We start from the raw sequence: 24,904 nt of genomic DNA on the forward strand, positions 1-24,904 counted from the left end.
CCAAACTTAGGCCACCCCTTGCTCCCCTCAGGGCCTGGTTTGAGGATAGACCTTGACCTCCCAGCTCCCAGGTCTTTCTCTGGACAACCCAGGATTGTAACCTTTGGAGATAAGAGGAGAGGGCGTTTTTAGGGGTGGAAACAGCCAACACAAAGGCTTAGAGGATGAAAACACTGCAGTGTTTGGGGACCTGTCACCTATTAATAGTAGGGGTGACCAATGGCTGTGCTGGGCAGTGGGCAGATGTGCAGTGGGAAGTGAGGCTGGATGGGCAGGTGGGACCTCACCTCGGGGTCCGCAAGCACCTGGAGGGGTTGAGGCTGACAGGGACCGTGGAGCAAAGCCCTGATGGACCGAAGCCCACTTGGAGCATCCAGTGTGGCCCAACAAGGCGTGGCACAGAGGACATCTGAGCAGAGGCAGGGGACAGGCAGCTATGGAGGGTGCCCAGGCGCTCTCAGGTCCAACAGCCAGAGGCGTAAGTCTCTGTTTGGCCACTTGTAAGACACACAGCTTTAGCCAAAGCACTTTCCTCTCTCTGAGCCTCAGTTTCCCAGTCTATGAAATCAGGCCTACTTTGATTTCATAGACTGGGAGGCGGGTCGGGCTGGAGGAGGAGAGAGGGTGAAAGGGCAGGGCAAGGCCGTGCAGTTATGTAAGGGTGTGTGCCCAACACGTGGCAGAACTCAGGTGACCCGCCAGGGGTGGAGAAAGTTCACCAGCACAGGTTTTGTGTTCTCAGACATCCCTGGAATAATTTCGCAAATTGTCCCTACTTTGTTGTGAGCACTAACAGAGGCGACACCGGCTGACAGTGTGACATTTTGCACAGTGCCTGGCAGGAGCTCAGCCGGAGCTCCCTCCCCTGCCCACACATCACCTTCCAGCCCCGAGGGCAGCTGTGTCAACTCAGTCACCCGCCAGTTCACCAAGGTTTACTGAACTCCTGCCTCTGCCATTTTCATTGTTAGAGATTATTATTCTTGATAATAATCAATATTTACTGAGCAACTATTATATATCCAGAATCATGTGAGCCACTTCACATAGAGGATTCCATTAAATCCCTTCCACCACCTTGCAAGGAAATAATTTTCTTCATTTTACAGAAAAGGAAATAGTCTTCCAGGGGGTTGCCAGGAAGGACAGAGCCACGATTCGAATCCCGTGAGAGATCCGGGCTGGAGATGCGGATCTGCTGCTCTTCCGCATCAGGGAGCAACTGAGGGCACAGGGGTGGGGGAGGGGAGTGGTCCCAGGGAGCCAGTGCAGGCCGAGAGGAGTCGGGGAGCAGAGCCTGGGGAACAGTCACGTGTGGATGGCCGGGGACCCAGGAGGAGCAGCCCGTTGTGCAGCACGAAAATGAAGAGGGAAGCCGAGGAAGAGAGGACCCGATGTGACAAAAGTCACACGGGGAGGGTTAGTGAGCCGTTGTTGGTAGCTTGGCAGTGGAGAGACCAGTTTCTGGTTTTCTGGAGGGGAAAAATGGAGGTGAGAAAGTGGAAACAAGGAACGGAGGCTGCCATTCCAGAGGTTTAGCTGATGCCGGTGCAGGGCCCAGGAAACGCTGGGTAGAGATTCTGAGTGGATGTGCCAGAGAAAGGGATGGGGGCAGCGCGCGGTGGCTGCACAGCAACGGGGGCTGGAGGAGGTGCTTTTTGTCTCCGTCTGTTGTAACCTTAGCGACACTAAAACAGAGGTTTCCAAACTTCCCATTGCAGCCTGCTAGTAGGATGTGGAATCAATGTATAGGGTTGTGACCACCATTGTTATTCCTGATGGAATCGAATAAGACAGACAGGAAAATATCAGACCGTGGTACCTGTGGTAAGGTCAAGAATTTATTGTCTGTCAAACTTTCGTTTCAGATTCATAGATCTGTTCCCCCAGTTTTGTGATAACATGTATTTCTTAGTATGGGCTGTCACCAAAAAACATCCAGAAACTTCCTGATAGAACTTGTTTGCTTAAGGCCAGGACTGATTCTGGTGTTCTCTGAGAATAACCTTCTGTGGGGGTGACACTCTAGGGTTCTCTGACAGAAGACAATAAACAGCCCTTTGCATGCGATAACGTAATAACGCAACCCAAGTGTGATAACAAAGTTCCCCGCAGTTCATGGGTCCTCGGGGACTTCTGACCTCGTCAGGAGGCTTCTGGGTCACAGGAACATCTTCCCCTACAGAGGGTGCTCTACTGAGGGCCCAGCAGGCGACAGGTCAGGATGGCTTTGTCAGCCGAAGTCGCCCTGCAAATGCACTGCTATGAATGAGCTGTTCCCGCCCAGATCAGTGGGCGGCAAACACAGGACTGGGCTCCGTGCCATGTCCTGACCTCCAGCTGGGGGTCTGTGTCTTCAGAGTGTCATGCTGACACACAATCTGGTCCTTGTCAGAGAGATGACAAGGGAGCAACAGGGGAGGGCCCGGGTAACTGGCCTGAACTGACAGGCTAGGAGAGAGAGAGACAAAGGACAGACAGGAAGATGAGGGGATGAGTACTCGTGTGTGCGTGTGGGGAAGGCACAGAAGGCAAAGGAGAGTTGTCGCGCCCCGGGGAGGAGACCCACAGGCTAACAGGAGGGGGACACGGATCACTAGTGCCTTCCCTTCCTCCCTGGGTACCCTTCACTGGGGCTCCCATGCATGTGGCACCAAAGCCTGTTACCTCGGCCTGCTCCCAAAGCTCCATGTCCCATGACTTGCTCCCCTCCTCTCCAATGAATCCCTCACTGGTCCCCTCCTTCCCTGTCCCCCAGCTGTGCTGTTCCACACGCTCCCCTCCGGTCTTTGGTCACACTGCTTCTTCTGCCTGGAATGCCCGTAATGTTGTCACTGAGCCCACACTCCCCACCCCTCTATGCCCAACAGGACTGTCAACCACGCCATCCTTGATGACACCTTGCCTGGTGCTCTGGCTAGCACCTCCCCCCCCGCCGCCCCCCCACTCTGAGTGCTCTGCACAGATTTCTAGTGGGCATCCAAAGCCCCTTAGGACCTAAGGTACATCTATGTCAGTGTGCCCACCCCGACTGTCAGCTCCTGGGGCCCAGCACAAGCTCCGACACATGTCAGAGGCTCAGTAGGTAAACAGTTGTTGGATGGATGGATGGATGGATGGATGGATGGATGGATGGATGGACAGATAGAGAGTAAAGACAGTAGGACAGACGGATGGAAGGACAGGACAGGGGGGAGGGGGAGTACACAGTGGTAGTGGCAGTGTAGAGAGGTGAAAAGAGCTCTTGACTGGCAGTCTAGAAGCTTTCCTGCTCAATAGCTCTGGGACCTGGGACAAGTCATTCCCCTCTCTGAACCTCAATTTCTCACCTGTAAAATGGGGGAGGTTTTGGGGTAAAATGCCTGACATCTACTCCCCAAGGCCCCCCAGCTCCCATGCTGACTCCGTGGTGGCAGGAACATCACATCCTGTCAGCACACGCAGGTCAGCTTAGCTGGACGCAGGGATGGGAGCAGAGGTTCCAGGGTCAGAGGAAGCACCCCGGTGTGGACCTGGCCTCTTGGAAGGAGACCAGCTCTGGTCTCCAGGAGACACTTTGCTCCTGGCCTCCCACCACTACCACCAAACTGGGCAATTTGGAGGCTGAGGCCTTTGCAGATTTGATGTGACAGCCTCTGAACAAGCCAATCTCCTGCCCAGAGAGCCGGCCAGCGATCAAAGGCTCCAGCTCAGGGGGCCTCTTTCTCTACTGTGTCCCTTTCCTCCACCAAAAGCCAATGTCACCTTCTAGTTTTTTCTCTTTGTGCTTTCCAAGCCTCCCACACCCTACACTGTGTTCTCCTGCCTCAGTTTTCCTGTCCAGTTAATTAGGCTCCTGCCTCAGTTTCCCTGTCCAGTTAATTATTGTTGTTGTTCAATTTTTTTTGTAGTAAAATAAATATAACACAAAATTTACCACCTTAACTATTTTAAGCATACAGTTCAGCAGTATTAAATATTAATACGTTCACAGTGTCATGCAACTATCACCATCATCCATCTCCATAACTGTTTTCATGTTGTAAAACTGAAACTCTTCACTCATTAAGTGTATGTCTATTAGATCTGGTTGCTTAATTGTTTTGTTCAAGTACTCTGTTTCTTTACTTATCTTCTGTCTGGTTGCTCTATTCATTATTATTATTATTTTTTCTTTTTTGAACTGAGTCTCACTTTGTTGCCCAGGCTAGAATGAGTGGCGTGGCATCAGCCTAGCTCACAGCAACCTCAAACTCCTGGGCTCAAGCAATCCTGCTGCCTCAGCCTCCCGAGTAGCTAGGACTACAGGCATGCCCCACCATACCCGGTTAATTTTCGCTCTTGCTCAGGCTGGTTTCAAACTCCTGACCTCGAGTAATCTGCCTGCCTCAGCATCCCAGAGTGCTAGGATTACAGGCCCAGCCGTGCCCAGCCTCTATTTATTATTGAGAGGAGAGTATTAAAATCTTCACCTATTATTGTAGAACTGTTTATGTCTCCCTTCAATTCTATTAGTTTTTGCTTCATATATTTTGATGGTCTGTTATTAGGTGCATAAGTGTTTATAATTATTATATCTTCTTGCTATAGTAAATCTTTTATTAATGTATAATGTCCTTGTCCTTGTCTTTTGTAACCTTTTGTTACTTTTTTTTTTTAAGAGACAAAGTTTCACTCTATCACCCAGGCTAGAGTACAGTGGCACTATCATAGCTCACTGCAGCCTCAAACTCCTAGGCTCAAGTGATCCTCTCGCCTCAGCCTCCCAAGTAGCTAGGACTACATGCACATGCCACCATGCTTAGCTAGCTTTTTTTTTTTTTTTTGAGATGGGGTCTTGGTATGCTGCCCAGGCTGGACTCAAACTCCAGGCCTCAAGCGATTCTCCCACCTTCGCCTCCCAAAGTGCTGGGATTGCAGGCATGAGCCACCTGAACTATTTGTGTTTTTAAAAGTATATAAAGTAAGTCTCTTGCAGACAGCATATCATTTTACCTATTCTGCCAATCTCTGTCTTGATTAGAGACTTGAATCTAATTATATTTAAAGTAATTGCTGATAAGCAGTGATTTATTTCTGTCATTTTGCTATTTGGTTTTTTGTCCCTCATTTCCTGAATTACTGTATTCTTACGTGGTTAGTTGACTTTTCTGTAGTGAAATATTTAAATTCCTTTCTCATTTCTTTTCTTTTCTTTTCTTCTCTCTCTCTCTCTCTCTCTCTTTTTTTTTTAGAGACAGGGTCTTGTTATTTTGCCTAGGCTGGACTCGAACTCCTGGGCTCAAGTGATCCTCCTGCCTCAGCCTCCCAAGTAACTGTACTACAGGCATATACCACCATGCCTGCCTCTCATTTCCCCTTTTATATATATTCTATAGCTATTTTCTTCATCGTTTCCATGGGGTTTACATTTAATGTTGTAATACTCTAATTTGAATTTATACCAGCTTAATTTCAATAACATACAAAAACTCTGTTTCTTCAACAGCTCTGTCCTCGTCCCTTTTGGTGGCTGTTGTCAGAAAATTACATCTTTATTTGATGTGTATCCCAAAACATAAATGATTAATTCCTTTAAGTGATTAGTCTCTTAGATTATGTAGAAAACAAAAGAGTTAGAAACCATTGTTACAATAATACTAACTTTTATAATTGCCCCTGTATTTATCTTTATTGTAATCTTTATTTCTTCACATGGCTTCAAGTTACTGTCTAGTGTCCTTTTATTTTGCCCTGCAGGACTCCCTTGGGCATTTCTTGCATGGCAAGTCTAGTAGTAATGAATTCCTTCAGCTTTTGTTTATCCAGGAATGTCTTAATTTCTACCTCACTTTTAAAGTATAGTTTTGCTGATATGGGATCCTTGATTGTTTATTTTTGTTTGTTTTAGCACTTTGGATATATCAGCTGCCTTTTGGCCTCCAAACTTTCTGATGAGAAATCTGCTGATAACCTTATCGAGGATCCTTAGTACGTAATGAGTCACTTCTTTCTTGCTGCTTTCGAGATTCTGTATCTTTGGCTTTTGTATCTTTTGGCTTTCAAGATTCTCTATCTTTGGCTTTTGATACAGATTTCTGTATCTTGGCTTTTGAACATAATGTGTCTCAGTGTCAGTCTCTTTGAGTGTATCTTACTTGGAGTTCACTGAGCTTCTTAGATGTTTATATTTATGTCTTTCATCTAATTTGAGATGTTTTCAGCCATTTTTTTTTCAAATATTCTCTCTGCCTGCCCTTTTCTCCTCCCCCTCTTCTCCTTCTCCTCCTCTTCTCCTTCTCCTCCTCTTCTCCTTCTCCTCCTCTTCTCCTCCTCCTCCTCTTCTCCTTCTCTTCTCCTTCTACTCCTCCTCCTCTCCTCCTCCTCCTCCTCCTCTTATAATGCATATGTCGGTTCACTTGATGGTGTCCCGCAGGTCCCTTAGGCTCTGTTCATGTTTCTTCAATGTCTTTTTCTTTCTCTTCCTCAGACTTGACAATTTTCACGGCCCTATCCTCAAATTTGCTGATTCTTTCTTTTGTCTGCTCAAATATGCCTTTGAATGTCTACAGTGAATTTTTCATTTCAGTTATAGTACTTTTCAGCTCCAGTATTTCTTTTTGGCTTCTTTTTAGGCTTTTGATCTCTTTATTGATATTTCCATTTTGTTCATATACCATTTTCTCAACTTTCTCCACATCTTCTGTTAGTTTTTTGAACATCTTTAACACAGTTGTTTTAAAGTCTTTGTCTAGCAGATCTGTCATCTCATCAGGTCTTTTTCAGGGACAGTTTCTGTTTGTTATTTTGTTCCTTTGAATGGGACATACTTTCCTGTTTCTTTGTATGCTTTGTGATATTTTGTTAAAAACTGGACATTTGAATCTAATGATACAGTAGCTATGAAAAGATTCTCATTTTTCCTTAGGGTTTGCTGGGGTTTTTTTAAATTATTTTTTTCTGTTATTATTGTTGTTGTGGGCTGTCTCTGTGCCAAGGATCAGCCTCACCTATAAACTCAGGGTCTTCTTGGATCTTTTCTTAGTCTGCACATTTCCCTGGACATGCATGGTCACTTTCTAATTTTCCCTGCATATGCAGTTGCTTTTGAATGTCCTAGTCTTTAATGTCTGTCTCATAAGGGGTAGAAAGAAAAAAATTAAGGGAAGATGAGGGCATCAGTCCTTTAAATCTTCTAGAAGTCACTTCAGCCAAAAGAGGAGAGTCTTGCAACAATGAGGGAGGTACAAGAACAATGTCCACCTGATTTTTTTGTCTGCATCTCTTTGATCAGAAGCAACAATCAGTGATCAGACCTCAGATCTCTAATATTTAGGACAGGGTCCTTTTTGCCCACCCTGGTTCTCACAGGCTCTGTACAGGTTACTCCAGGAACACACGCCCAGCTGCCTGCCACAGGGTTGGAGTGAGGATAGCTGCTTCTGTGTTAAGGACTGAAATTAACCACAATTTACGTCCCAGCCTTCCACTGGAAGTGTCATGCCTTTAATAGACTCCAGAGTTCTAAAACAGTTACATCAGACAGATTCTGCCAATGAAATTGTTGTCTAGGTGGAGAGACAGATTCCTGATGCTTCCCACTCTTTGCCATCTTCCCAGAATCCTCTTCCCTGTCCAGTTTTACAAATGCAAATGTTTTTCCTGTGTTGCAGAATGAATGAATAAATTATAAAAGTAGTATTCAACATTCATTAAATGCTTACTATATTCCAGGCACTGCTCTACACATTCTACATGGATTTATTCATTTAAACCTTACATAACCTTTGAAGTAGGGACTATTGTTTTCCTCATTTTACAGATTTAAAAAAGTAAGGCAGAGAGAAACAGGTTTAAGAACTTGCTCACTCTGAAGCTAGAATTCAAATCTGAGGTTTGGCTTCAAAGTCTGCACCTTACCATAATAAATGAATGAATGAACAAATGAATAATCTTGTTCATAACGGAGATATCTTCAGTATACCATGGCAGTACAGAAGAAGGTCTCCCAATAGTAAAATTAGGAATTGGAGAATTCAACGGAGGCTTCCTGGAAGAAGTGATACCTGAGCTGAATTTTGAATAATAAGTCAGAGATGGGGAGGGCAAGGGGCACTTCTGTAGGAGACAAAGAGGAGCAAAGACTTGGAGGGGGCGGGGGACTGCCAGAATCTGCAGGAAACGCCAGCAGCTGGGAATGCTGGAGCACTGAGTCGAGGAGGAGGCAGGACTGGAGCGATGGCTGTGTTGAGACACACACAAAGTGCCTCCAGGCTCAGAGGAAGAGAAACTGTAGGAGATGGAAATGTCTTTGTGAAGGAGGTGGTGGGGCTTGGAGGACAGTGAGGACTTCAGCTGGTAGATTGGGCTGAGAAAGGCATTCCAGGCAGGGGGAAAAGCATGGAGGTGGGAGAGTGGGAGAGAAATACTTAGAGAAGCATTTGATTTGGCAGGAGGGGAGGAGCATTTGTCATGCAGTGGCTGCTGAGACACTAGCAAAGCCCGTGCACAGAATTCTGCCCTGCAGAGGAATGGCTGGAGTTACACCAGTGAGCCAGTTTTAAGTTTCAGCTGTGTGACCCTGGGTGAGTCACTTCTGTGTCTGTTTCCACACCTATACAATGGAGGTGACAATTATCTACGTCAGCTTGCTCAGAGGTTTAAAACTGAGAACATGTGTGGAAGGGCTTTGCCAGCCCTAAGGTGTCTGCCATGTCCCCCAGTCCTCATACTGACTCAGAATCACCAGAGGAGCTTTTTAAAAACACAGCCTGCCACATGCCAAGCCAGAGCTACGGAATCAGAGTAGGAGCTAGAGACACATGCTTTTCCTTCCGGCTCATTTCTGTTTTCTCACATGGTCCTGATGCTCTGTTAACTTGAGACCTGCCAGCTCTGGCAGCTGGAAAGAGGAAAACACAACAAGAAAAACAGTCAGAGCCCTGGAGGCTCCTGGAGATACACCAGATCTGAAGGGTTTGCTGGTCAGGGCTGGACAGCTATGATGAGGGAGAGAAAAATGAAAGACCTTTCACAGACATGGGAAATGAGCAAAACAGCCAAAGGGTAGTGGTGCTTTTTGACCCCCATCAAAGGGTTCTGCAAGAAAAGAGATCCTCAACCTATCACTCCCAGCCGAGCAAGGCTGTTCAGTGAAGTCAACTGAAAGCACACAGCACGCTACAGCTTATAACATCTTTGCATCTGTACTGGCTCATTTGATCTTCCCAATATCCCCATGAGGAAGGGCTTCTTATGCAACCCCATTTTATAGGCAGGGAAATTGAGGCTCAGGGGAGAAAATGACTTGCCCAATGTCCACAGCTAGCCGGGGATAGAGCAACAATTTGCACCTGGGACCCTTAAGTTCCAAGGCCTTTCTGCTACACCACCCTCTGCTCTTTGTGGAGACTGCAAGGTAGTAGAAAGAGCACTGGAGCCTCACTGGTGTCCTAGCTCTGCAGAGAACGTGCTATGTGACTAAGCAGGCCTCCTGCCTTTTCTGGGCCTCACCACTATCAATCTAGGATGATTGTTGTCAGGATTAAATGGTATAATGATCTTAAAAGTATCCAGCACAGCCCCTGGCGGGCCACAGTAGCCAGGATGACAACAACAAGGGTGAAGAGAACAGTGATAATGACAGTGCTTATGTACAAAGGGCGTGTTAACATGAAAGGAGGGATCTACTTAAACAGACAGAAGACTTCCTGGGGGAGAGCACACTGGACAGAAGAATGTAAGAATGCAGAGACATGACCTCCCTCACTTCCCTCCCCTTTATTTCCTAGAGCTTGGAATGAGTATGAGGGGGTGGCCAAAACTGATACAGAAGAGGAAGGGTGAGGGGCCACATCACACAGGCCCCTTGAATGCCAAGCCAAGGAGTTTGGCTTTTGCCACTGAAAGGTTTTAAGCAGTCAAGTGTTGTGATCTGTTTTGCAGATGTGCAGTTTAGAAAGGTCCCTCTTGTTGAAGCGTGGACAAGAGACAGGAGGTGAGAGTCTACAGAGACAGAGGCACAGTGAGTGGTGGAAGGAGGTCAACAAGAAGTTGGGGGAGGTGGGTAAAGCTGATGGAGAGTCCCCAGCCGAAGTCCCTGGAGGCCACCTCCTAGTTTGGGGAGATCAAGGGAAATGACAAATGTGGAAGTGCTCAGAAACTGCCAGCTACCAAGGAGGTGTGAAGGGTTGTTTATCACATTTATGTTAAGTGAGAGGCCCTTTAGAGAGGCTTGGAGCCCCCAGCCCAGCTGGCTGACCCTGCATACAAAGGGCAGTGGGAGTTAGCACCCTGAGCTCCAGTGGAAGTTGAGCATTTCTATTTCCATTTCTGGAATGCTGAACTTGAGACTCCACGACTCCACAGAGAGAGAAAGGGGACAGAAGTCATGTTAGGCCAGAGTAAAGGGGGATTCCTTCGAAAGAACCTCCCCATAGGAGGGAGGAGGCAGCAGGCACATAGGCTAGAGGGGTTAGACAGGTGGTCCTTCCCCTGTCACTTCCCCTGCCAGGTCTGCTGGTCTTCCAGCCTCTGACTAGAGACATCTTAACAATAACAATCACACAGTAGAGTGTCCTGTGAGCCAGACTCATGCTTTATTTAAGTTACCTAGTTTACTCCTCACAACATCCTCTTACAGATGAGTCTCAGAGAGGTTAAGTAACTTGCCTAAAGTTATCCAGAGTGGTAAGTGGCAGAGCTGGAACCTGAACCCTGTTGAGACCTGGCCCCCACCAGAGGCTAACCACAGGCTCCCATCCAGGCAGGGAGCTTTGATGGTGGAGCGGAGGGGAACAGGAGGGTTCTGACTCTCCCCGAGGGCCCCACAGGGTGCAGAGTTGAATCCCAGTAGCTCCTTTATTAAGCCAGAATGTGAGAAAGACACTGGATACAAAGGGGCTTATGGCACCAGTTCAAAGACTGTTTGATGAGGAGTCTGAGCTGCATGATCCAGAAGACCTCCTAGTTTTGGAACTTGGGATTCTAACTGGGAACTTGGGATTCTAACTGGGAACTTGGGATTCTAACTGGGAGAGGACGATGGGTGGAGAGGAGAGAGCTCCGGCTCTCCCTGCTCCCACAGAGATAAGACCAGCCTCCCAGCCTTGTCTCTGCACCTCCCTAACTGGCAGGGTCCATGGGCCTGAGTCCCCAAGACCACACATTGACTTTACAGGGGGAGCACCTGCACAGCCACTTTGTTCTCTGGGTTTGGTTTTGCTGGCCTGGAGTAGCAGCCTCTATTCCTGCCTCATCACCTCCCCACTTGCCTCCCTTCTCACCCAGACAGGCGCACACGCACACACACCCAAGCAACTGTTTTGTTTTTTAATTAAAAAGAAGTAATATAGAAAGAAGGAGCACAAAGACTGAGTGTAACAAGTCTGGCCCACTGCAGGGGGAGTATTGCCAAATCTCTGCACCCAGGGGCCCTCTCCAAAGTGGGTGAGAAGGTCCTGGGAGGTCCCAGGAGACCAAAGCCTCCCACCACCCCTGGCCAGTCTCTCGGGTGCCTGAGAACTGCCCCCTCCCAAGGTAGGCATTGTCTGGGTGTAAGGACTGGGAGCCTCACACACACACACCCCTCCCCTCCAGGGAATGCATCCACCAGGTAATTTCTCCATGCAACCCTTCATTTAAAAAACTGTTTTGGATGCTTTCCTGCCTGTTTCAGCATAAAGAGGGATGAGAGGAGACGGGCTGCTGAGGGAGGAATAGACCTAAACTGCTGCCTAGTCGCACAGCAGTTTCCCTTCTTAGAACTCCAACCAGTAGCCCAGTAGCGACGGTTCCCTCCAGAAAAGTCTGTTGACTTTCTCTCCTCTCCTGCCAGCTTTCTGCCCGAGCCCGCCTCCCTCCTCTCTGTGGGTTCTTCTTTCAGCCAGTCTTTCTCGGCTTCAGATCCTCGCAGTCTCCCTCACAGACGTCTCTGAACCTCTTTTACACTCTTAAAAAATCGGGGGGAGGGGCCGAGGGGGCTAGGAACGCGAGAAGAGGAAACCCTCAGCCACCCTTTCTTTCTTACCAGCCACTAATTTGCTTTCTACACACACACACACACACACACACACGCACACACACACACACACACACACACACACACACACACACGCACACACGCACGCACACGCCAGCGACCTCCAGATGTTCCCGGCCGTGCGGCCGTCAGCTGCGACCGCTCGGCGCGCAGGGGGAGGGGCAGGGATCCGGGATGCAGGAAGCCGCGAGCGCGCGCGGCCGCGCGGAGCGGGCGGGAGCTGCGCACTTTCGAGACGCTCCCTAGGGTGGAACCCGGGCTCCGCCGGCCGGCGGGGGGCGGGGCGGGCGCGCGCCCGGAAAGGCCGGCACTTTGGCGACGCTCCCCAGCCGCCCGGCGGCCGGCCAGAGCAGCCACCCGGCGCCGGGCAGTGGGGGGGCCAGCGGCGGGCGGGGACGGGGGCGGGCCGCGCCGCGCCGCGCCGAGAAAAGCGCCGGCCGCAGGGCCAGCGGCCGGGCCGCCCGGGTGAGCGTGCCGAGGCGGCAGCGGCGCAGGCTTCCAGGTGGGTGTGGGTCCCGCGGCGGAGCGGGAGCCCGCACTGCGGCCGGAGGTCCCGAGCCCGGGACCCCAACCTCGCCGCCCCATGCGGCAGGCGGGCGGCGCGGGGCGCAGGGGCGGGGCCGGGTCCCGCCGAGGCCCCTCAACTTTTCTGGACCCAGGCGAAGGCTGCGGCCGCCGGGTGCCCGGAGCTCGGCGGGAGTGGGGAGCCCGGACGCAGGGGAGAGGGCTTTCGGGAGACAAAGGCTCTGCCCGGGGGCCGTGGGCGTGGGCCAGTGCCTCTGGGGTCTTTGTGCGGACACGTGCATCTCACGTTTGTGGGTCTTTGTGGCTTTTGGTTTGGGGACGTGCATCTACCTGTGCCTTTGTGTGTCCGCGGCTTTGCGTAGTTGTTTTGAGCTGGTGTCCACGTTTCGTGGGCCCGCATTTGGTTGTGGGTGTCGGTGGGCGCATGGTTGTGTGTCCGCGTACGTGGTCTGTGCCTGTCGACGTGTCTGGGTTGGGTGTCCGTGGAGTGTGTGCGCGCCGAGACCGGACGCCGCCCAACTCCTCACTCCCCTGCTGTCCAGCCGGCCTGACTTGGCTGCAAACTTTTCTCCCGGTTCCTCGGGCAACAGCCCCCTTCCTCCCCACTCAGCCCAGCCGGGGGCGCGGGCAGCCCTCCCGCCTTGCTCCTCCGGACGTCCTCGGGCCGCGAGGGGGTGGGATGGGATTGGTGGGTCGGGGGATTGGCAGCGCCTGGGGAGTGGCCGTGGCCAGGGCTGGGCGGAGCGTGCGGACACCCCAGCGGACCCCGACTAGGAGGGAGGAGGGAAGTGGCTGGTCCCGGGCTCTGTCCCGGGGCTCGAGAGAGAAGAGAGCGGCTGGCGTTGCTCGCCCTACGCTTCTTGGAGAGAGAGTGTGACCCCAAGAGACGTGTCTGCTTGGCTGACAGACCGGCTCCGTCCCAGCCCGGGACTCGGCTTTGAGATCCGCTCTCCATCTGCTTCCAGCCCTGGGGTAGCGGAACCAGCCCTCCGATCTGGTAGGTGAGAAGGCAATGGCTGGTCCAGACCTGGGCCTGCCAGCGGTGCCAACTCGCAGGACACCAACCTGGGCTGCAGGGAGTGGGACTAGCACACACTAGTTTCAAATGGGAGGGCTGCCAGCCCCCTGTGTGCCCCTGGCAAGTTGCTCAGGCTCGCTAAGGCGCGATCACGCTGTTATGGATGGGGTGAGAACTCCCTTGCTGGGGACAACCAGCGCTCCAAGAGCGGAGCAGGGAACAGCGCCCGCCCACATTTGGCCTGGCGAGGAGGTGACTCAGGAACTTCTTCGATCCTTCCCTCCTAGCTGCACGCTCTGCCCTTCGAATAAGTCTAGACTTGCAGAGCTGGGGGACTGACGGGAGAGGAAGGGCTAAGAGCTGCAGGAGCCTGCTGGGCTTTGAGCCTGGGTGGCAGAGATACAAAGATAACCCTAAATGCTTCCTCCCACCTCCCGCTCCACCCAGTCTATTTTTTTTCTTTTTGAAATCTCAAAACTCCTAGAACTCCTAGCCTCCAGCGATCTTTCCATCTCAGCCTCCCAAGTACCATCCCAGTCTTTAAGCTCGAACTTTGAGGGATGCTACAGAAAGGAGGGTCCCAGGCCACTAAATCTGGGAAGGAGGCAACCATGGGCACTTCCTTTTCCTCTCCAGCCTCAGTTTCCCTTCTGGCATGGGTGGTATTGACAGCCTGTCTGGTTCCTTCCTGTTCTGTCTGGAACTCTTTGATGTTTAACATGCACCTCCACTCTGTCTTGACCAATTCCTGAGCTCTGATTTGCTCCTGGGGAAGGGAAGGCTGGAGTCCACAGGGCTCCCACCTACCCTTCCTCCAACTCCAGGCTGAAAGGCAAAAGCTGATGAGTGAGTCAAAAATGGAGGGAAGGGAAGAGATTGACGTTTTCCCCCCTTATCTTTTAAATGACAGATTGTGGTGAGTAGAGCCCAGATTAATTTTCTTCTTAATCATAACTTACGGTTCTAAGCAAGGGACACACTTCAAATTTCCGCTCATCCTTTCTCAGGACAAGGCTGCTCTGGGCACTGAGGATATTCCCTGAAGAGGGCTAGGCCCCAGCTGGAAGCCCCCTGGCCAAAGCAACTTCTAAGAGAGGATCCATGGGAATAACTTGGGGGAGGGGCCTGACAGAGGAGGTTTTGAGATCAGTGAGTACACAGGGGGACAGGAAGAATCTCCCACAGAAGGAGCAGCATGCCCAGGACCTGTACATGAAAACAGCACAGGTGTTCGGCAAGGTCTTGAGGGTAGGGAATTGGAATTGAACTTGAGGCTGGGAGGGAAGGCATGGGCCAAATCATCAAGGCTTTGAATGCCAGGCCTGGGAGCTGGGATTTGAACCTGTAGGCAGTGGAGAGCTGCTGAAAGTTTTAAACAGGCACGTAGGCTGGAGTTGCTAATTCTAAGAAACCCTCCTCTGCTTGCTGGTGGTGCTAGAGGCTGGGAGACCAATCTGGAGTCTGAGTGCTCCAGCCTCTTAGAGTAGAAAGGTCTAGATTTTACTCCCACTCCATTGCCTCCTACCTCTGTGGCCTGGGACAAGTAACTTTACCTCTTTGATTCCCAGTCTCCTCACTCTCGAAATGAGGATATTAATTCCTGCCCTACTGATCTGTTGTGAATATAAAATAGGATAATGGATTACATGTGCTAATAAAATGAGAAGTAGTTTGTAGTGTGTATTACATTGGACAGACATTTTTTGGATTGCAGTGATGCTAGATGGCAGAGACAGCATCTACTCTGGTCCTAAACCTGATTTCACCTCCTGTAAAGCCCAAGTGTCCTGCAAGGTTGGGCCAATTGTTTTGTTACCCCCAAAGCAGAAAGAAGTTTTCTGTCCGTGACATTTCATTCATCTGGTTTATCACCCTTCACATGGCCAGGCCTCGTGCAGACAAGGAGCTAGGCACAGATTCGTGGGTGGCCACAGACCACAAAGTGGGTAGGTCCCTTGACAGGGGCAGCCCAGGGACCATGGAAACCCAGAGGGAAGGTGGCCCTTTGCTGGATGTGGGGTGGGTTGGACTGGGAAAGCCTCACAGAGAAGATGGCTTTTGAATCAAATGAGTGAGTTTACTTGGTAGACAAAGAAAAGAAGGGTATCTTTGTCATCCTCCTCAGAGGGAACAGCCTGTGCAGAGGCAGGGGCGCTAGCAGAGCGATAGGCCTGTAGACTGGAAAGCTCTCTTTGTGGAATGGGCTTTAAAGAGGGAGCAATGGTAGGTCCCAGCCTTCTATTAGAAACTGCACGCTGGTGCCCAGCATGGCTGGCAGTCGGAGGCAGGGGGCCAGAGTGAGGCTTTTCCCTGAACCCACCAGCAGGGTGAGGTGACGACCCAGCTTGGGGATGAGGGAGAGGGAAGCCAGTAACCCCACCTGCTCTGGGGAGGCTGCTGATTTGACACTAAGCCCTCATTCTGCCACAGGCAACACAACTGTTTCAGCCTGCTTTGACCTCTGGGACCTTCGGAGATCTCTTCCCCAATTCCCTGGGAGGGCCTGGTCAGCACCTGGAGTCCCGCTGGGGCCCGGGATGGTGCAAGGAATCCAAGCCCTCTGGGGGTGAATTGTGGATTCTTGTCCATCCTCTGTGCCTGCCTTGCCTTAGGATCAGCTGGTGTCACAGCTCCCTTTTCTTCCCTGGCCCCTGAAATCGCCCATTAGGGGGCAGAAACCAACATGCAGTGAGCACCAGTGTGTGCCAGGCCTTGGGCCGAGTCTTCACTTACCTCGGCATATTGTTCCTCTGGGAACAATGTAGGATTATCACCACGTTACAGGTGAAGACTGGAACGCAGGGACGAGGGCACATGCAAGCCTCATGGCGGTTGAGGCCCTGTAGGGTTGGAACCCAGCGGACCTGGCTACAAATCCCTTTCCTCTGTCCCATGCTGCTTCCCCATGTGTCCACATGTGCTGCCTAGAATTGACGGGAACTTGAAAATGTTTAGGAAGAAGACGTCTTGGAAGGCGAGAACAGCATTGGGGGCCTTGCCCATCTCCCTGTAGATTACCTTCTCTAGGTGAGGCTGCTGGCCTTCCGGGTCCCACCTGCACCAGAGAGCATGTCATGGTGATAGCCAGGTGCTGGTGTCACAATACCTGAGTCCTGATTCCGCCCTTGTCTCACTGGCTGTGTGACTTTGGACAGATCACTAAACTTCTCTGGGTTTCTTTACAAAGCTATAAAATGGGTGTGATGATGCCATCTAACCTGCTGATCTTGCAGGGTGACTGAACAAATAATACTTGAGCAAGCAAGGGAAGGGTTGAGAGGTATCCTTTGGGGTGGTGGCTGTATCCTGAATGCCTGGTGTATCTTCCTCACCCCTGCTCTCAGCTCCAAGGGCATAGAAATGAATCTGACCCCATCCCTGCCCACAGAAGGACAGATAGATAAACAAGTAACTACAGTCCAGCACAACCAGCTCCAAGCTGTCACTATCCATGCCTGTTTGTAAGTGGAGGCAGAGTAGATTTAGAGCTAAGGCATCAGGGTTGAGCCCTGGGTCCTCTATTACCCCACTGGATAACGTCTGCTTCCTTGTTTGCAGAATAGGACAGTAATCCCTGCAGTCAGGGGTGGGGTGAGGCAGAAATGAGATGCTGGTGGCGAAGTACGTGGTGAGCTGATGTGTTTGTACAGATGTGCGGCATTAGCGAGCTGCTGGGAGAGCCGGCCCTCAAGGCTCTGGGAGTCTGGCCTTGAAATTCTTTCTGCCTTGCGTTTCCAGAGCTGACTAAGTGGTTGGAGGGCAGGACGTTTATGAAACTTCCACCTGGGGATTTCGTTGGCTTCAGCTGGAGTGAGCTCATGACTGGGGGAGCGGGGTGGGAGACAGCTCAGGGCTGGGAGGCAGCGCGGCGCTCAGGAGCAGCTGGTGGAGGCAAAGGCCTGTCTCAGTGCTGGGGCCCTGTGCTGGGGGCTTCCTGTTGAAATTAGGGTGGGGAGGAGCTGGAAAACTCCATGGGCCTGAGATGCTATGGTGCAGCACTACAGGGCGGCAGGCAGTGGGGTCTGGGAGGGCCCACGGTGGTGCCCCTAGCCCCAGAAGTTACAGGAGAGTATTACCACAAGTAGTCTCGGACCTGCTGGGCACCTGGCACGGAACTGGGAAATTGAGTAGGGAGGAACATGAAGAATCACACGGTCATTGCTTTCAGGAAGCTCAATAAATCATCACATCATTGTCTACCACGCAATGAGCCCTTAACATGTTGCAGAGGGTAAGCGGAGTGTGTCACATTCTGTCATTTAATCTTGTGGCAACCCTGAGTTCTTATCCCTGTTGAGGACACTGGGACACAAGGAGGTTAAGACTTGCCTGAGGCTAGCTGGCACAGACCAGGATTCACACCCTGGTCTGGGGCCAGCTTTGACCGTTACCTGATGGACTCTTCCTTTGTCTGGTTCTCTGCACAGCTGGCCAGGCCTGGCTCTGACCCCAGGTGGGGGAAGGGTGTGGGGTGAGAAGGCAGGGAACTGCCCCAAGCTGCTCACACTAGTCAAAAACAGCCGGCAAATAATTGCAGAGAGTTACTCAGTGTGAGTCCGGTAGCCCGTGGTGTGACAGGCCAGGAGGGAGGGGTGGCCCTGGAAGCCTACATGGACAGAGCCGGCTTTGTTCTGCTGGTGGGGCCGGGCGGGCCAGGTGGGTACATATGGTGCTGGCAGTAGTGTGAGGCATCAGGTCCTAGGTCCTGGGCCCTGCTCTGCCATTTCTTGCTGTCACTGCCCCTCTCTGGGCTCCAGTCACTTATGATCTCCAAGGAGCCTTCCAGCTCCTTAGCTCTAGAATTCTCCAAGTTTGGAGAAGCGTGAGCAGGGGCTGAGAGTGGTTCAGAGGTCATCAAAGTAAACGCTGTTTCCACTCTGGCCACCAAGGAGGGTTCAAACCCAGATGGCGGACTGAGGGGTGGAGGGGAAAGTGCTAACAACTTGCAGTTGCCTCTGTGCCCAGGAAAATGTTATTCTGTAGGTAAAAGCAGAACCCGAGAGGTTTTTGACGAGGGGAGTGATGTGGCCAACACTGTTTAGAGAGGTGTCTCATAGCAGGGTCTAGGTGTCACGTGGGAGACCTGCCTGGGGCCTGTTAAGGCCATACCATTTACTCTTTTGTCCTCAAAGACCATCAGCAAACTTTCCTTAGAGTCACCATGGACCTGACCCTGTGGGCCCAAAGGTGCATAACTCAGGGCACCTGCCCCGGAGGACCTAACAAGATGTTCCCCCAAACCACAGGTGGATGCAGTTTCTAAGCCCTTGTCCTCCTGTCTGTGTGTTCTGGAACCTGCTTGATCAGTGGATGTCTTTTATCTGCAGGTCAGGATTTGGAGAAAAGTGATGAGTCCTGGCCCAAAGATCCCTTTCCTCCTTAAGTGGCCTTCTTTAGTGGCCATCTGTCTTCTGTTCTCTTTCCCAAGAGTAGAGCGTGGGTCCCAGAGGCTCAAAGAAATAAAGAAAACTGCAAAAGCCACACACACAGATAGTGGCAGACCTGGGACTAGAGTCCCAGTCTCTTGAGTCCAGGGCTGGTGTTAGTGATCTTGTTGTGAGTTGGTCCTTTGTCACCCTTACTGGTCTGTAAGCCCCATGAGGACGGGGGCCCTGATATCCATCCCCTCACCCCCACACACACACCCTCACATGGCCTAGCCCAGTGCTTTGTATGTGCTGAGCAGAAATTTAGTGAATGCTTTTGCTAAATTTTAAAATGCTGAAACTCGCATTGGATCATCTAAACTAAACCTCTTATGTGAAACTGGAGAGACTGAGGCTCTGAGAGAGGAGGGGACTTGTCCAGAGATGGGGACAGTTCACCGCAGAGCAGGGAGGGACTACAGCCGAGGGCTCCTGACTGTCCTCCAGGACTTGTCTCAGTACCGTGCACAGTTGCCCTGCCACCTCCCTGTTAGCGCCGCTGGGTGGAGTGTGGTGAAGGAGGCGGGGTTGGTCCCTGTGTTCCCATCTGGGGGACCCCATCGATCTATGACTGCACCTGTCAGTGTCCTGGCGCTGTGCTGGCATCTTACGCATGTGACCTCTAATCCTCACAGCAACCCCTTGAGGAAGGGGTTGTTATCTCCATTTTAACTCACACCTAACTTTCCAGAGTTGCGCAGTTTAGCAAGTGGCTCTTGGTCAAGGTGGCACTGCCACCTTTCTTTTCTGACCCTCAGTTCCTCTACTCTCAAATGGGGATGAGGCTGCTGGCCTCATGGAGGGAGCAAGAGAACGTGCCCAGCACTAGCGCACGTGAGGCCTGGCTCTGTCATCGCCGGCGCTTCCCACTGCAAAGGCCCACCCCCGGGCACAGGCCTGGCACAGAGCAGGGGCCCCAGGAGAGGTGTCGACCCTGCAAGGCTGAGCAGGGAGCCTGGTCCCGTGCCCTGAGGGCATCTATGTGCAGGTATCCAGGTGGGTCCCTCCCTACATTCGCCCCCTGGACACCAGCTGTTACCACCACTGCCTCAGTTCCACATCTGCCCAGGGATGGCCACCCTGCGCTTGCGCACAGCTCCTCACAGCTGGCAGCGTGTTTCAGCGAGGACTAATCAACTTCAGTGAGGAGGGCAGGGCTGAAATTGCCACCCTGTGGTGCAGAGGACAAGGCTGAGCCCCAGAGAGGCCAGTGAGGGGCCCCTCTGGCGGGACAGCATTTGGGCTGGGCTCGCACTGCCAGTTACATAAGCAGAGCCTGTGAGAGGCGTCTGCATTCTGCAGGCCCCTTCTATAATCACCTCTGGGAACCAAAGGGTGATCTGGGGGCCTTTTGTGGTGTTTGTTTAAACCCCAGGAAGGGTGGGTATGAGCAGATCGGCTTAGCAGGGGAGGTGGGGCCTCTGGTGGTAACGAGCTGCAGTGAGGAGCTCGCCCAGGGGAACAAAGGGGGCCTGAAGCAACTTAATATTTTCCTTTTGGTTCCAGACATTGGAACACTCTGTCCTGCCTCAGCTGGGACCAAGCCCAGGATGCACCTGGGCTGGGTTTAATCCTCAAATTGGCCTCTACAAAAGAAAGGGGTGGGAGAGGAGGGGCCCACATGGAGAGGGAAGGGGAGAAGAGCCCCACTGCTCCCTGCCCCCAGGCACAGCAGAGTACAGATCAAGTGGCTGGTCCTTTAAAGTTTCATGTAGGTCTGGTAATGCTATCCTGCTGCTCCCTCCCCACCCAGCCCTCCCTCTCCCCTCCCCGAAGGCCAGTGGGAGGCTGGGCAGGGGGCACAGAGCGAGCAAGGCCACCCAGATGAAGAGCCTCCTGGACAGAGGCTCAGGGCCTGCTCCCATCTCCCAGGCTCGGGGCAGCCACGCTGGAGAAGGGCAGCCATAAACTCCAAACTGTCTGGTTAGAAGCTCCCACTGCTCAGCCCTCTCATCCTCACGCTAGCACCACTGAGCACCTCGTCCCAGGAACTATGGTGGGCATAAACACAGGTTTTGAGTCCAACAGAGTTGTGGGCAGCTGTGACCATTAGATGTGACAACATTGACACAGTGCCTGGCATCTGTGGCAGCTATCATTGTAATTGTACAGAGAGGGAAACCGAGGTCCAGAGAGGAGAAGTGGCTTATATCATAGCATGCATCAGAGAGAAAAGGCCTGCTGGAGGCAGCAGATGTGAATAAAAGAATTATAATTGACTGGGCCTGGATTCTAATCCTGCCCTGCTTTTTACTACTTTGGGGTAAGGCCCTTTTCCTCTCTGAGCCTCTGTTTCTTCATCTGTATAATGGGGGAACTAGTCAGCTGGCTGACCAAGGATAAAGGAAAGGCCAAAGAGGTATGACAGCTATATCAGCTGGGGACAGGGCAAGGGGGAAAGGAACTTGGGACAGGTCTCCCCAGAGCCCCTCTGGGCATCTAGACACAAGGTCCCCAGTTGAAAGGGAGGATCCCTCTGGAGGCCTGGCCAAGGGGGTGGGGGTTAGGGGAGGTAGGGCAGTCACTGCAGGCCCCACTGCCGGGAAACAGCCCTGGTCTGGAAGGTTGGAGTGTGGGGCTCAGGCCTGGCTCAGCCACTGCCTGGTTGCAGCAGTGGGCCACACTTCCTCTGTGCCCCATCCAGTGCCACTGCACTTAGCTGTGTGGCTGTGTGAAAGTTTCTTGACCTAAGGCTCAGTTCCCTCTGGGGGAAATGGAGAAAGAAATTTCTGGTTTCTAGGGTGGTTGTGAGGGTTAAATGAGACTGTGCCGTCAGACAGCTAGCACAGCACCCAGCGCGTAACAGGAGCTCGGCCCAGGAGAATGGAGCACGCTAACCCTAACCCCCACAGTGTGAGCCCTCCCTGGTGGGGCCTGGGTGTAGGCCAGCCCAAGAAACCACTGACTTCAGTGGGTGTGGAACTGGGTTCCTTAACACCCTACGGCAGGGATGGTAAGCAGACATGGAGGGCTTCAGGTCCCCCAACCCCTGCCAGAGCAGGCCGCTTCCATAAACTCCACTGATCTGGCCTAACCTCTTTGCCGTATAGATGGGGAGACCGAGGCCTGGAGGCAGCAGGGACTAGGAATTGTGAAGAGCAGTACTCCAGGAAGCACTCCAGGACGGGACGGTGGCAACCTCCAGCTGTGTCTAGACACATTGGCACCTGTCTCATGGGGTGGGGTTAGAACTGTCTGTCCCACCTGACCTGTGGCTCTCTTTCTAGCCCCACCATGCCGTGGCCCCTGCTGCTGCTGCTGCTGCTGGCCGTGAGTGGAGCCCAGACAACCCGGCCGTGCTTCCCCGGGTGCCAGTGTGAGGTGGAGACCTTCGGCCTCTTCGACAGCTTCAGCCTGACGCGCGTGGACTGCAGTGGCCTGGGCCCCCACATCGTGCCCGTGCCCATCCCCCTGGACACAGCCCACCTGGACCTGTCCTCCAACCGGCTGGAGACGGTGAATGAGTCGGTGCTGGCAGGGCCAGGCTATACCACGCTGGCCGGCCTGGATCTCAGCCACAACCTGCTCACCAGCATCTCGCCCACCGCCTTCTCCCGCCTGCGCTACCTGGAGTCGCTCGACCTCAGCCATAATGGGCTGGCGGCCCTGCCGGCCAACAGCTTCACCAGTTCACCCCTGAGTGAGGTGAACCTGAGCCACAACCGGCTGCGGGAGGTGTCGGTGTCCGCCTTCACCACCCACAGCCAGGGCCGAGCGCTGCACGTGGACCTCTCCCACAACCTCATCCACCGCCTGGCGCCCCACCCCGCGGGGGCCGCCCTGCCCGCGCCCACCATTCAGAGCCTGAACCTGACCTGGAACCGGCTCCGCGCCGTGCCCGACCTCCGAGGCTTGCCCCTGCGCTACCTGAGCCTGGATGGGAACCCCCTGGCTGCCATCGGCCCAGGTGCCTTCTCGGGGCTGGCGGGCCTCACACACCTGTCGCTGGCCAGCCTGCAGAGGCTCCCCCAGCTGGCGCCCTACAGCTTCCGCGACCTGCTGGGCCTGCAGGTCCTGGACCTGTCGAACAACCCCAAGCTCAAGTGGGCAGGGACTGAGGTGTTCTCGGGCTTGGGCTCCCTGCAGGAGCTGGACCTTTCGGGCACTGGCTTGGTACCCCTGCCGGAGACGCTGCTGCTCCAGCTCCCAGCGCTGCAGAGCGTCAGCGTGGGCCGGGAAGTGCGGTGCCGGCGCGTGGTGCGGGAGGGCGCCTACCCCCGGCGGCCTGGCTCCAGCCCCAAGGTGGCCCTGCACTGCATAGATACCCGGGAGTCTGCTGCCAGGAGCCCTGACATCTTGTGACGAATGGTGTGGCCCGGGGCCACATGACAGACTGCCACCCTGGGCTTACTCAGGTCCTGAGTAACTTATATTTCCATGTGCCAGTGCCAGTGAGGAATCTGCAGGCCTGAGTGGCGGCATAGCGCAGGAGCTGTGGACCTAGGAGAGGCTTTGAACCTGGGCCAACACCCAGGAGCAAAGTCTTGCCTCTTTGTCTACGTTGCTTCCCAAACCATGAGCAAAGGGACTGTGAGGCCAAACCAGACTCTGGTCCCTTCCTGCTGCCCTTCCCTACTTGTCCCCCAAGTGCCTTCTCACATGCCTGGCCCGACCTGACCCATGAAAGGAGGAGGGTGGGCAGGAGCCGCCACTGCAGGGCAGAGTTCAGGTCCACTGGGCTGAGTATCCCCCTTTGGGCCCACGGTCCGTCACTCAGAGGCATGAGTTTCTTTTATGACATAGCCCCTTCTTTGCTGTGGGCCCATGAGGCCGCTTCATCCTTTTCTCTTCCCCTGCAACCCTGGGTATAACCTTAATTACAGAAGGAACTGGAGAGAAAATCAAATCCATCCTCCTCATGGGACAGATAGGGAAACTGAGGCCTGGAGAAGGAAAAATGCAAATCTGAGTTCCTCCAGTGGCAGAGGCAGGACAGGGACCCACTGTCCTGCCTTCCAGCCCAGGTTCTTTGCACTCTCCTTACTTTCTCTAGTAAGTCCTCCCCCTTCCTGGGCTCCCCCTTGCCTCATCTGCTCCCCAGGAGCAACAGTGGCAGGACAGGCAAGGGCCTTGGAAGTGGGTCTCTGGGCACAGTGACCAGCTGTATTGCATGGTCGGTTCACCTTTCACAGCCTCTGGAGGCTTAGGGCATTTCATTCCCAGCCCTGACAGTTTCTCGCTCTGGGGTAAGGTCCCCCAACATCAAGACTGGAAATGTGCCTGTCCTCCCCGAGACACTGCCTCTAGCTGCTCCCGCGAGGAGTTGATACAGTCCTGGAGCCCTGTCTGGCCGTGACTCCAAGGGCCTCCTGGATTCAGTCCCCACCGGCCCTGAGCCCAACAGAGCCCAACAGCCGGTCTCAGCCTCCCAGGGATGCAGCACCAGGAGGCAGGGTCTCCCCCACCCATGTTTATGCTCCATCCCCAGGGTGGCATCTCAGCTTCCCAGCCCTGGGCGCTTTCCTTAGCCTTCCTTTTGTAAAAGTTGTTGCCTTTTTAATGGACTGTCACTTTCAACCCCCACATCCACCCCTGCTGGCAGGGAATGGAAACAAGTCATTTGTAAAAGAAGAAAAAGGTCACGTTTGTTCACTTTTGTAATACTGTGTCCTGGGCATGTGTTGGGGGTGTTGGGCGGAAGCCAGCCCTCCGTGGCCACGTGGGCACTGGGGGGCTGGTCCCACAGAGGTGCCACAGGGCAGTGAGAGCTCTGTCTTCCCCACCAGCCCCACCCAGCACCTGACTAGTCCTTGGTTTAATAAACGATAGATAAGGAGTTGTTCTTTCCATCATTCCACCAGCGTCCGCTGCCAACCCCTGGGCCAGGCTATGGGGCCACAAGGATGAATCAGGTTAGGCCCTGCCCTGGTCAATTTGTTCTCCCAGAAAAGCCCAGTAATCCCAAGGATTTGGGGAGTTACAAGGAGACAGGAGGGA

General features: G+C 53.0%; 1 protein-coding gene across 2 annotated transcripts in view; it reads left to right on the forward strand.

The window, feature by feature from the left end:
• Positions 1–24,743, forward strand: part of TSKU (tsukushi, small leucine rich proteoglycan) — a 215,662-nt gene extending 190,919 nt beyond the window's left edge. Inside the window, exons 2-3 of one of the 2 annotated variants that reach the window (XM_012745118.3) lie at positions 12,453–12,500; positions 22,195–24,743. In XM_012745118.3, the coding sequence (XP_012600572.2) occupies positions 22,202–23,269 (1,068 nt within the window). In that variant the 5' untranslated portion in view covers positions 12,453–12,500; positions 22,195–22,201 and the 3' untranslated portion in view covers positions 23,270–24,743. Of the gene's footprint in view, positions 1–12,452; positions 12,501–13,221; positions 13,521–22,194 lie in introns of those variants that run through there. The other variant, XM_012745119.3, reaches the window with a different exon arrangement.
• The last annotated feature ends 161 nt before the right edge of the window (positions 24,744–24,904 follow it).

The sequence above is a fragment of the Microcebus murinus genome, chromosome 4, assembly GCF_040939455.1.
Source record: "Microcebus murinus isolate Inina chromosome 4, M.murinus_Inina_mat1.0, whole genome shotgun sequence".
Lineage (NCBI taxonomy): Eukaryota > Metazoa > Chordata > Mammalia > Primates > Cheirogaleidae > Microcebus > Microcebus murinus.